The 13,827-nt window shown below is 32.3% G+C and overlaps 1 protein-coding gene and 1 pseudogene across 1 annotated transcript; one reads left to right on the top strand and one right to left on the bottom strand.

Moving 5' to 3' along the window:
- Positions 1–706: 706 nt before the first annotated feature.
- On the top strand, positions 707–1,603 carry LOC146909544 (uncharacterized; annotated as a pseudogene).
- Positions 1,604–6,968: 5,365 nt separating this feature from the next.
- Positions 6,969–9,728, bottom strand: LOC146909543 (phosphoinositide 4-kinase gamma 1). The gene is given in 4 exon segments (XM_085724802.1): positions 6,969–8,270; positions 8,273–8,779; positions 9,216–9,283; positions 9,548–9,728. Coding segments are annotated over 2 exon segments (1,317 nt in total). The 5' UTR covers positions 8,706–8,779; positions 9,216–9,283; positions 9,548–9,728; the 3' UTR covers positions 6,969–7,386.
- Positions 9,729–13,827: the final 4,099 nt, after the last annotated feature.

Here is a 13,827-nt window from a genome sequence, read left to right as displayed (position 1 = left end):
CAAGTTTGTGTTATTGTTAACCGGTTTCAATTTTTCCATATATTTCATTTAGTCTTATACACTTTGATCATATCAATAAATCTGCAATTATAAGTTATAACCCTGTCAAAAAAAAATATATCTACAATTATAAAATTATTTTTTATTAGATACAAGAGTTTCTAGTATCAAATGTGAACTCCCCTTTTTTATTAAAAAAAAAAAATCGAAAATCCTGATCTTATAATATTAATAATTGTTTTCTTCTCTTGCATTAATTTGAGTTTCCAATTTCATTTTCAATAATTTGCTACATACAATGTTTTTGTAACTTCTGGGTGGCTAGACCAATAGATCATGAACGAGAAAAAATATACTGTACTAATTAATTAAATTGGACAGTTGTTTTTAATATATAATAATCTTTTTTAGAAGAATATATAATAATCTTAATACATATATTTAATATATAACATAATATTTAATAGTTAAAATAATCTTAAATCACGTTATTGATCAAGCTTGACTTTAAACAAATGGTATTGTATATTTTCCTTAAAAGCTTGTTTGATATTTGACCCTAAAATATGATTTTAATTTCATGTTTTTTCCTTGTATAAGTGCTTAATCCAATGATAAATACCCCCTCTCTAGCGATCATGAAATCACACAAGTTTGTTTCTCACTTAAAACTTTGAAATCTCTCTTTTTTTTTTTGCTGTCAAAAATGGCTGAGGACAAAAACCTCAAGCGCAAAATGATGGAGGATTCGGAGCAAGAGTCGAAATCGGAGAAGGAGCCAAAGACATCACCACCAACCTCTGGATCGGATGCTGGCGATTTCTTGACCTTGAGGCTTGGCGGTGGCACAAATCCCACTTCCAAACCCTTGGAGAATGGTGAGCATTCAGGTTCATCTCAAACTGCTAATGTTGAACCTCCACCTGTGCCGCAAGTGAAGGAATTCTCTTGTACTTATTGTGACAAGAAATTCCCCACTTCTCAAGCGCTTGGAGGACACCAAAACGCTCATAAGCGTGAGCGTGTCTTCAAAAAATGGAAGAACAAAGGAGAGAGGATGTGATCGATTCAGCCCTAAGGTATCGATCTAATATCCTTCCATACCCTTATCAATTTTCAAGCTCTCCACACTACCAAGGGTATTCATATTTCCGTAGTGCTAGCCTGGCCAACCCAATTGGTTCCCATGTGAACAATTCCTTGCCTTCTTGGCTTGGTGGTTCATCTTCTGGTGGCTATGGAGGGATGTATATGCCAAATACACCTCCTGCATCACGATTTGTGATGCCAATGTCAAATTCATCCCTTGCAACACCACAATTTGGGATGAATAATTTATGGGGTGGAGGTCAAAATGCTGCATTACCAACTCCACAAAGATCAAACACTGTGGGTTTGGCACTTTTAGCTCAAGCTAATCAAACCCCTCCAATTTCTGAGGCATCTTCTGAGGCTGTAGAAAGAAATTTCATTGATCAAATTCCTTCTCATGATCCTATTGAAGATGAAGATGACAGAAATGAGGCTAATCCCAATGAGGAGGAACTGAACTTGGAACTCACCCTTTAAGATTTTTATCTAGCTAATAATTAATAAAGTACAAGGAACATTTTGTGACATCATGTTTTCATGGTCACTCTATAGTTTAATTTCTTTTTAATTGTTATGTTGTTTTTGTTTTTTATTTATTTTCCGCATATCTTTATGTACTTTGTTTCATGAAATAATTAAATCTATGTATCCTTTATAAGTGTAGACTTTATTTCTCAAGTAGATAGATTACTGTGATCTTTTCGCAATGATTATTCATTTGTCCAAACATGTGCAAGCGAATTTCGTAAACTAAGAATCAAATATTACGACTAAATTCATGAACTAATTTCGAGTGAAAGATAATTTTAGGGTTAAATTGCAAGGTTCGTAGCAAATTAACATTCAAGGTTCGTAGCAAATTAATAATATCAAATATAAAAGTGTATTTTCCACCCTTACTTGTGGCGTTTCTCTTTGACGGATGTGGAAATAGATTTAAAGATAATAGAAAAGGATTTAATTCATTTAAATAATTATCATAATAAATATTTAATATATGGCTTGTATTAAAAAGGAAGAAGTTGTGAAGATTTTTATTCAAACTTTGATTCATCCGGATGTTTACTACAGTTTAATTTCTTTCCATGAATAATTTTTTATTGTTGTTTATGTTTATAATAAAAATAAGTTTGTAGATAGGATCAACTGATGATTCATTTTAATATAATTTTTTGTATGAACAAATATGTTTATAATAAAATAAAAACTATATATGCCATATATTATGTGTTTATATCTTATAACTTTTTTTTAATGGCAAACACACACATATCATAAATCTCCTAGAATGAGTACAAGCATATACAAATAAGGGAAATGCTAACCGGTGCCCTGGGGCATTGGTTAAGGATATGAAAAAGGAAATTATATAGTAGTTAATGCATTGAAATTGTGTAATTAATTTATAATAAAGTCAAAAACAGTTTCCTTTTATGGTAATAATTCCCTTTTATGGTATGTTTAACCGGTGCGGGGCACCGGTTAGCAGACCCTACAAATAATGAGTACAAGAAATACTCAAGTTAAACCAATCAATTGGGTTCAATTGGTTAATGAGTAAGGACGAACTGTTCGGGAAAACTTAAGTTAAATTTTTAGTAGAACAATTTTTTGTCGACTTTATTAACATCTTGGACGAACTTCGCATTACCGAGTCTAATTTTTCCCCAAATCATCAGTTTAGTTGTCTACGAAGAGTATGCCCCCGTGCATGTGCATGCATATGTGTCAGCTTCATTTAAGATTTCTCTCTCTTATAATTTTATATTCTTTCTTTCAATTTAACACTTTCAAACATATATACTCCATTTGATTTAATGGATCATGCTAGCAAATTTTTTAAGAACATTGTTTAAGTAATGTATAAAAAGAAAATTTTATAAATACAGTTGAAAACTTGTCAGATTAATAACTAAGTCATTTTCTATGGAATATTTGTCTCTTTTGATTCCCCAAACAATGTCTTAATTATTAAGGGTGTTTGTTATCATTTTCCTAATTTTATATAAAAATGTGTTTTATGATAATAAATTTTAAATTAATTAAAAGAGTGTTTTAAGGGAAATTATTTTAAAAATTGAGTGTGAATGGAGTATGTCCATAAGGGAAATTATTTTAAAAAATTTAAGAAATATTTAATATTGGTTTACTAATTTTTTACTATTATGAAATATTTAATATTGGTTGACTAATTTTTTACTAAATATACAATAAAATGTTTAAATTATTTACAATTGACTCATTTTAGTCAAAGATACATACGACTCATTTTAGTCAAAGATACATACAAAATGCCTACAAAATATATTAAAAAAATGTTGACAAAACTTCAAATAAAAAATAATACACACACACTCCATCGCTAATTTTTTTTGTTTCTTTAAGGTTTGAGTTTTGACACACATATTATTATGTAATAAATGTAAAATTTATTTAATGCATATATTTTGTTTTTGTAAGGGTGTAAATAAAAAAATATCATTAATCATATTTGTGTTTCCTAAAGAACCAAAAAAATTGGAGAAAATTACAATAAATACAAAAATAAAAATAATTGGTAAATTTTAAGTAGAAAAAGTTACTTTTAAAAGTTTCAATGCATTGAATGCATCATTTTCAAGACAAAATTTCTTCTTTAAACTTCTTAGCAAGTGTCCTTAGGGCACTTGTTAACATTTCCCATAAAAAATGAGTGATGAATAGGGTAATAGTTAATTTTAGGCAAAATTACACTTTTAATCCCTTAACTTAATTTCGAGTAACAGTTTGGTCTTTTATCTTTTTTTCATTTCAATTTGGTCCTTTTTGTCCATTTTCATATGAATTTTTAAGCTTAAAATTCATGATTTTATTTTCTTATGGTCTTTTAGTCTTCAAATCTATGATCCTCGTCTATGTTTGCATAAGAATATTAGATTTGAAACTTGAAAATGTATATGAAAATGGACAAAAAGGACCAAATTGAAATGAAAAAAGATAAAGGACCAAACTCGTTACTCGAAATTAAGTTAAGGGCCTAAAAGTGAAATTTTGCCTTAATTTTATCATTTCTTTTTTTGAAAACTCAGCATTCAATTCAAGAACCGACTATCCGAGTGGACCAATCTCACCGTCCACTTGCGGAGGCCCCATTTAAAGTTAGAGCTTGCGACTTACTCACCGAAATTAACACCAAGAGAAATCGATCCCGAAACCTTAAAAAGAACAAACTCAAATATCTCAAGCAAACCATACTAGATCAACCTCAAATGGGTTTATCGTAATGAATTTTACACAAACGAATGAGTTTATTGTAGATAAGGACCGGTTGTTCCTTAAAAAAGGACTGATTGTGATAATTTTGTAACATTGGCACATTGCTAAGATAAAATAGGAGTTATAAAAATCACAATATCTTCCTTTAAAATTCACGAGGCTTTAAGAAATTTTTCTAAAATTATTCGTAGCTCAAAATATCCACTAATTAATAAGGTAAGGGTCTGGTTCCTTTCCTGTAAAATTTTCACTCGAGGGAGTTCAGGACATATCTCAAGCCTTCATTTCTTTTTAATGCCTTAAAATTGGAGATGGTAATAAAAAAGTGAATGTTAACCGGTATCTCAAGGGCATTGGTTAAACATCCAAAATAAGTAAAAAAAATTAAAAAAAATGTGTAATCATTACTTAATTAAAAATGTCATCTTATATTTACTAGACAAAATTTATATTTGTAGATTCCTTAATCAATACCCTAAGGGCGCCGGTTAATAAAACCCTAATAAAAAATGTGTGGTTTGGATTTCACTGGACAATAAAGTTATTGAAGAGAATCTCTTTCCATTAATAAGTGGGTTTGATACAAACTTAATTTTATGGGATAGTATAATCCCTATTCCCAACACTAATCTAAATGTAAAGTGGTCTGCCTCATTAAGTTGTGCTGAGAATATAAAAATGATATTAAAACTATAGAACGTTTTTTATATTTAATCGACTGCTCTCATACTAAAAATGTGAAACCCGAACTTATCTTAAAAAACTTTGATGAAATATTTGCATTGAGTTGGAAAATCATGAAAAACTTAAACTTTCATATTTGTACTTTTAAAAGTAATTATTTATAATTCAAAATAAACTTCGATATACAAATTAACATACAAACATGTAACCTAAAAATCCTAATTCAAAACTATTGCTTGATCTTTGCTCTTACTCGAGCATTGAACAAATGATCACTATTTGATATTGGAAAAAATTCAAGTTCCACATCGGATAGATGAGACTCTTGATGAGAGTTTATAAAGAGGAGGCACTCCTCACCTTACAAGCCGGTATTGTAAGGATGAGTTAGGCCTCAAATTTCAACATGGTATCGAGCTTGTCGAATTCAAGGGCCACCTACCTATACACGCACCAAGCCCGAGAAGAGAGCTGAGTGTGAGGGGGTGTATTGGGAAAAACCCAAGTCCCACATCGGATAGATGAGACTCTTGATGAACGTACATTTCTATTTGGAAACATCACCCCAACAACTGTGAATATTATAAAACTCCATGACATGTTACATATGTTTTTCAAGCCATGTTGGTATATAGAAGGAGAGTCCATGCAGCAAGGATGAACCATATGTTTCTCACCCTAAACATGCATCTATGCTTATGCGCGTATAACCATATCATTCAGGTAGCATATACCAATTGGTCTCAACATGTCCATAAAATACAGCATTCACATATATATAAATCATTAACCTCAAGCCAAGAATACACTAACTTGGCATACATTCAGTCCATTTCACTTACCATTGCAAACATGTCTTTATTGTTCAATTATCACAAGTCAATTCACATATCGATATGAATTCATAGAAAATTATCATGAAATGTAGATTAAAATAATAGATTAGAAGTAATTTGAGTTAACAAAAGTATGGCAAAGTATCAAATCGATTACATATAAGCATTTACACTAGACTATAATGCTTGATGTGTAAAATTGTTGCACCATTAATATCCCTAGTTTTTCCACTTTTAATATTTGAACAGGACCTCCAATTTTATTGGTTCAACCATGTTGAAGTCCATAGCCATATTTTCTAGATTCCACATAACATAATTTACACTTTCGAAGATCATTTTGCAGGACTTATTCAAACTCATTCATCCCAAAAGCCGTCAAAGATTTTTTGATGTTTGAGATTTGTTGCGTTGATTTTAGAGTTTGAGCATGAGTATGATGTTCTTAGCTATGGCTGATTTGGAAATTAGGGTTCTTCCTCTCTTTAAATTTAGATATGATGATCCATTATAATCCCCGATTACAATGCTTGGAGTATCTATTGTCGCACGAACTATACTTCAAATTTCAACCACGTTGCTATTAAAAAATTCTGATTTTGACAAATCCTTTGAGTGTCCTACAAAGATCCTCACTTAGCTTAAGCCTATTTATCTTCTCAAATCTATTGACTCAACTGGTCCTTTAAGGAATTTCTTTACCAAAATGAGAAATGATTCAAACTCAAAGCTTGAAATCTAGTTCTCATAGAGAGGCTATTACAATTTAATCATATGTCAATTCAAGTGTACCTTGACAACTTGATTGATTTACAACATGTCTAATAATGACTCTCAACGGAGAGGATTTACATTTATGCATTGATCATAAGTTCTTGGCTTTCTCACAATATGAATTTGAGATTGAACTTGCCTTTCAAAGTGATGAAATATACATAAAATTTTAAGATTATGGCTAGACTAGAAATTATGAAAATATGTGCACAAGTGTATACAAGTAACATCAATCGTGTCCCCGTGAGCTTAGCTCGGTTAGTAAGGACAATGCATAATATATGCAAGGTCGGGGTTCGAACCCCGACACCACCAAAAAAAAAAAAATACAAGTAACATCAACTAGTACACATTGATAGAATTTACATAACCAGTTGATCCCATTACAATTTGAATCACCGAAGTTGATCCCATTACAATTTGAATCACCGAAATAAAAAATTTACATAATCACACGTTATAGAAACCACTTAGTGTACAAATCTATTTTGATAAAGAAAGACAAATGCAACAAAGACATAGTTGCTTAATGGAATGGATGGCATTAGAAGCTAACCAATCACTATTCCATCTTTGTCATAGGGTACTTCATATCTACATGACCTAACACTAATTTTTTTGACAATATTAATAATGTACAATCAATTATAAGCGACAGTGATTCATGTGATTCATCATCTCTTGCTTTGGTTCCCTATCTTCCTAATAACATTCATCAACTTTCTTTGATGTTCTTCCAACTTCTTCAATTCTTACACTTCTTATCCTCAAAAACTCCAATCACAAACTTGTTAAAAATCTCCAAAAACATTTCCCATTCACCTTTGTTCATGTCACCAAAAGAAATGCCACCAATTCCACAACTAGTCTCTCCTTCATCTTTTTCTTTTTCATTCTCATTGTTGATACTAGCCTTGACTTTCAAACAAATATTTTCCAATTCACTTGACGATTCATCGCCGCCGCAAAATTCCCTTGTCATCATTTGTCCTATATCAGCAAGATTAAGGCCAGCAGCAGCAGCTTGTTTCAAGAAAACCGTGCAAACGATAAGGACGCGAATAGACGATTCTCTCAACGAAGGAACCTCGGATCTTAGAATATCAGCATCTTTAAAAGGATCAAGTTTTGAAATATACTCAAGTTCTGATTCAGAGAAAGGAATTGATGCTTGTGGCCAATGCAGCCACTCAAAATAAGGATCATCCAACCACTCAGGTAAGCAAAAACCGTGATCAATCGGAACAAGATCGGCGACAGCAACGCCGTTAACAAAACTATTGTGATCATGTTTCATAACAAGCATATTCCCTGCATGTCTATCAAGATTCATAAGCCTAATGTCTAGAATACCAATTTGGTGAACAGAATCAACTGAAAAGAAAGAAGGGCCTAACTCTCCTGCATCGAAACCGTGACCAACAAAGCGTTGGAGTGAGGCGAGTTTAACTGTGGCAGAAGAATCAGAGAATGTAGCATGACAGAATTTAACTAAAGCAGTTGGAGGCACACCAGAAAAGCCTCCATGATCAAGTAGATAAGCAGCTAATTCTCTTATACCAGTTTCACCGATCCGAATAGAGCGCTTTAAGCTCGGTTGACCTAGCATTTCATGAGTAGTGCTTTTAACCCTTTCGGGTTATTCAAGGCAAAAGGTTCTTCGTCGACCGGCTTTGCTACAGCAATGTTGTTACCATTTTGGTTATGAAAGACATAGGCACCACCTAGTCCACTAGGGAGAGGAATAGGTTGAATACCAGAGGCCATAGCAACTGCAACCTCGACGACTAGAGTATGTACCGGAACTCCACTTCCACGAACGATCTCAATCCTCGGATGAGGAGGATTGAGATCTTCTGCCCCGGTTAAGGGTAGACATGGAGTGGAGAAACTGCGGTGAATATTATCGGCTTGAAATGCTAGAAAAGTAGTTTGGTTGAGTTCAAGAATGTTGTTGTAATCAAGGTGACCAAAGGATTGGAGTTTGCATCTTTGGGATCGACTAAATGGCTTAAATCCATGGTGTTGTTGATCAATGGCTACGGCCATTTCAAACAATCTCATCCAAGTGTGAATAGCAGCAGTGCATTCCAAATCCCCTCACAACAATGTTAGTTTTCTGAAGGCGATGATGACATCTGCAATGTTCAAAAACAATCATTCAAGTTTTTAACTCTTCTCTAAAATAGGTATAACACTAATATAGTATCTAGGAAAAAATATTCAAACATTTATTATATCATGGAACAATTACTACTAGAAAATGTGTTTAATTTAATGTAGCACCAACATTTCTAATTAAAGACATGTTATATTTCTCAAATTATGTTTGGTGTTTGTATATGTTGTCAATGTTTCATAACAAAAATTCATATTAAAGGAATGAAAACACGTGATTACATTCAATTATCTCAAATTACTAGTCGTGTCTATGTCGGTGTTTCTTAGGTATTTATCTTTTCTTATCATACAAGAACATCAACAACAAAAGTAAACAGATATACAAACAAATTTCTTACTGTGTATATTGATTTTAGGGGTAAAAATCAAATGCTAGCTGGACTCATCGCTTACACTTTGGATACCAAATTAACAGAAGAGCAGGCAAACTCTGCATATTTTTTCTTGAATCCCTTATTAACCTGCAAATTTCCCCAACCACAAATTGTAAACAAAACCAAATATTTGCAATTTTATATCTCACATCATATCCATTTTAATATAAGATATATTGCATATAATTCCAGTCAAATATAATTGATGTAACAATCATTGTGATCACAATGTGCTACCATAGAACAATTGTGGTCACAATGTGTTTGCAGAGACATCAAAATCCTTAATATCGCGACCATAATCTCAGTACCATAATGATTTCAAAACAAAACAAAAAGAGAAAAACATACCCTGAACACACCGTTAAAAGGTATTCAGGGAAACAAGAAGCAACGGGAGCGCGAGAGAATCAAACCGTCGCCGAAGTAATATCGAAATAAAACTCGACTTTCACTCCCACTCTCCCACCGTTAATATCCTTCCTTCCCTACTTCTTCTAAAACACAAACAAACCCTTTCAACCTTTCCACCCTTTCCTCTTCATATCTTTCTCCTCACGTTATTTTTGTTACTATTTTTGGTTATGTAACCACCATAACGACATTTGGCATATTCTCTTACACAAACGGTAAATTTAATTTTAATTTTGTATATAAATATGAAACGTTTTTATTTAGTACTATTAACTAACTAACAACCTTTAAACTGTAACTGCTATTTATATTTCTTGGTCCTATCTGAATGTGACAACTGTTGTGACCAAAAAATAGGTTTTGGTCAAATCAAACCTCTTGATTCATTGACTATATATTTGAATTTTTCTTTTCTTTTTTTAGTTTGTGGTCGATGAAAAGTCTTCAAGATAAAACTGCTCTTGATTTGGTGCGATGAAACCGCCTGATACTCTGTCTAATGAACACTTTTTAGACTTTTAGGGTTTGATTGATATGCACCAAAAAAGGAAGAAAAAAATTGATATGTATGATACATTTTTTTTCTTCTTACCATATGATATATTTCTTTTTTAAGGAAACAATATGATACGTTGTTAATCAATTATAACCGTTAGATCATTAATTTAAAAAAAATATATCGATAGGCCATTGAAAAAAATAGTTGAGTTTAGTTGATGAAAAATGCTAAATGTCCCGACAGCTTTTTTCCCGATAGGCTCATGAATGACATGGAATTGACTGTTATTTGAGTTTTCCTGTGTTTTTTTCCACCCATTAGTATCTTCTTACACAACCCTTTATACCAGCTTCCCACCTCTTCACTAACATTCAGAGTTGTGTGTGCTTTAACATCTGTCCATTTTTTAAATCAACTATAGGTACCTCGGATGATATTTGTAGCGGTGGAGGTTCAATTCTATTATTTTGTGATATCTTTAGGAAGGGATTATTTATGATTATATCAACTTTAAAGAAAGGCACATGAATGTAAAGAAAAAAGGCATATGGCAATTGAAAATAGCTTTTCGTGAAGCATTCGGGAGCATATGTCTCATGACATATAGCATCCCTCTTAGTTGATATATCTATCATAAAAATTATAAAATGGACGATTTGTGATTCATAGACAAAGTTTTACACGGACACTGCATTAAAATTTTACTTATAGCTTTTATGTGATATATATTTCATAAAACTGATTGTTAAATATTAGTTGAGACATGGGTATTCCAAAACATTGAATATAGTTATATTGGTAGGTTTATAAACTTTCGGTTTTATGTTATTGACATGGATCTTGCGAGATTGTTAGCGTGTCATCCTTTTCTTTAATGAATTTGTATTGAATCGGTATACTTTATCAATTTGAAGAAATGAATATCGTTTAATTTTTTTAGGCAAAAAAATATTAAAACTTATATTCTTTCTTTTTAGTTTTTTTTCGCCGAATCGGGAGAAAGAACATGCATCAAAGGGAAGCAACAACATCCCTACTAGATTGGCACCCCGATGAACCTTCATCTCATGCCGCCAAACTCAAAAATATTATTTTAGAAAAAGGGGAAAAATTATGTACAAGAGGGGGGACTAGGCCAAAACCCTCCAAAAGAAAGAAAAAAAACTTAAACAAACATAGATAAAACAGCCGTCTAAGGAAACCTAAATTGAGGCATACCGCGGCGGTCCAAGTAAAAATCCTCCTGCGGCTCGGGTGGTAAAAATCGACAACCAAGCCGTGTCTGGGTCGAGTGTCCCAAACTAGCTAACTGATCGGCACAACAATTACCTTCTCGAAAAATGTGGGAAACCCGAATACCAAGAGAGCGAGCATTTTCCCAACGATTTCGAAGCAAAACCGGCACCAACGACAGATTTTTGAAGACCAAAACAATTTCCATGTCCGACTTACCAAAGCCACGGTCATTCCAATATAGAACAATCAATGATCGGTCGAGAAGGCTCACCCCTAGAGCGGGTTTTGTACGGCGGCTTACCGGCAAGGATTTTCCTTTGATGTTGCTTCGTTTCTTTGCTAAAACCGGCGTGAAAGGTACTTCCGTAGACGTTTTATCATATTTACGGATACAACGCCATAATTCCATGTCATGCTACCTCGAGCTTCGAAACCAAACTCCCCGATGTCGTTGCATGTGACTCGTAAACCATAAACACCTCCAAAGGCCGAACCTCAATATTTTCGGCAATAACACGTTCGGCAGGGATGGGTCGTACCGAGAGAGGATTAGCGGGGGACCGTAATTGCACGTCATCGTGCCCTATGACATGTTGGTCTCGAAGAATTGGTGACACCTCCCTAGCGAAACGGGAGAAACCAATTCAACGGACATATAGTTACAAAGGGCTTTATTATATACTAGCGAAAAGACGGGCACTCGTGTGTCCGTCTTTTGCTCTTTTTATTGCGCTAACATTTGAAAATTATGAACGGTGTTTTTTTTATGAAATTTTGGTTTTGATTAAAACTAAAAATATAAATGTTTGTTGCTTTCAAGTTATAACAAATCAAACTAACCATAATTATTTATTTCAATGACACCAATTTATAACAAAAAAAATGTAATCTAAATTCTTTTTTTTAATAACACCAACAACAATCTCTATTATAGAAAAAGTTGTTTAACGGTGTAATTGGGATAATGAAAAAGTAAGTATAAATATACCCATATAGTTTGTTACCCTATTTAAATGACAAAGGAAAAAAACCATACACACATACACACACACACACACACACACACACTTTCTTTTTATCTATTTGTTACATGTGTTGTATGTATTGAAAATTGATGGCATTTTTTAAAAGAAAAAAAGTCAACCCAAAAAATCTGAAAGGTTTTTTTTATATATAATATAGAAGTATAAATATATAGTATAGATATAGATGTACCTTTATGATAATATCGCATTTTGTTTTTAACTTAAAAACTTTTCTAATGGACTAACTCAAAATATTATCATAAAGGTACATATATAACAATAATAATAAGTTAATTTAAATCCCAAAATTAATGGCAAGTTTTTTTAAGGGCGCTTTGAAATAATAATTTAAATGGAAAATTAATATAAAACAAATATTTAAATACATTTCATTAAAATTTTAAAGTCAAATAGATAATAGATGACATATATCATACCTTGAATATATTTAGAATTTATAAAAAATTATTTAACTCAAATATATGAGATTTGATATAATAAAATTTAAATTTACAGCTGAATTTATAAAATGGTAAATAAAATGTTTATAGACATTGAATTAAATTACTTAGATTTTAAATTAATTTAAAATAAATGTGAACATGATTTTTATTATTATTATTTTAAATTAATTTAAATAAATTTTAAATTAATTTAAAATAAATGTGAACATGATTTTTTTAATTATTTCTAGTGAAACTTCTATATAATAAGTGGGAACATAGTTAATTTAATATACCATTGTTGTTGAATTTTACTTTGTTTTGACTGAATGTTGACATTTAGTTAAAAAATATTACTTTCTTAATAAAATATTATAAATATTATGCAATTAATGTATATTACAACAACGGTAGAGGATTGTCTCCCGTGAATAATCTCTCTTGTTTTCTCTGTGGGAAATCCCAGCCATTCATTTTGTTTAATGACAAATCAATGGATGTTAACAAAAACAATTAAATCACATAGGCTTGTCTTTGTCCTTTCCTTCATTCCTCTTGAGATTCCCTTCACTCACAAACTCATCCGACTCAACCCACCTTCCTAACGAGACCCATCTCAACGGCAACCCGCACAAGTGGTGGCCGCGCGGTGGAGCCGAGAGGCGCCGCACCACGGCGGCCGTGGTGTTCTTCCTCCCATCTTTATTTTCCATCTTTCTTTCTTCAACAAATTAAAAGATAAAATTCACTAACCTTCCAAAACATCAATTTATTATTTTCTTGATTGAGAGATTGAGAGAGAGAGAGTGATTGTTGGGAAATTAATTTTTACGAGACCATCTCTACTTCTACTTCTAATTCTTCTTTTTCATTCTCTTTTATTTTTTGTAGCCGAATCATCTAATAAAATTGCAGATTGGATGAAAAAGGACAAATTGTGATGAAAAACCACACACAAATTTGATCCTTGTGGGTTGAGATGGGTTGGTGTGTTGTGAGTAAGGAAGATGATAT

Source organism: Medicago sativa, chromosome 7, assembly GCF_051527215.1.
Source record: "Medicago sativa cultivar Bolivia chromosome 7, Bolivia_mono, whole genome shotgun sequence".
In the NCBI taxonomy this organism is placed as follows: domain Eukaryota; kingdom Viridiplantae; phylum Streptophyta; class Magnoliopsida; order Fabales; family Fabaceae; genus Medicago; species Medicago sativa.
This window is presented reverse-complemented; position numbering and strand designations above follow the sequence as displayed.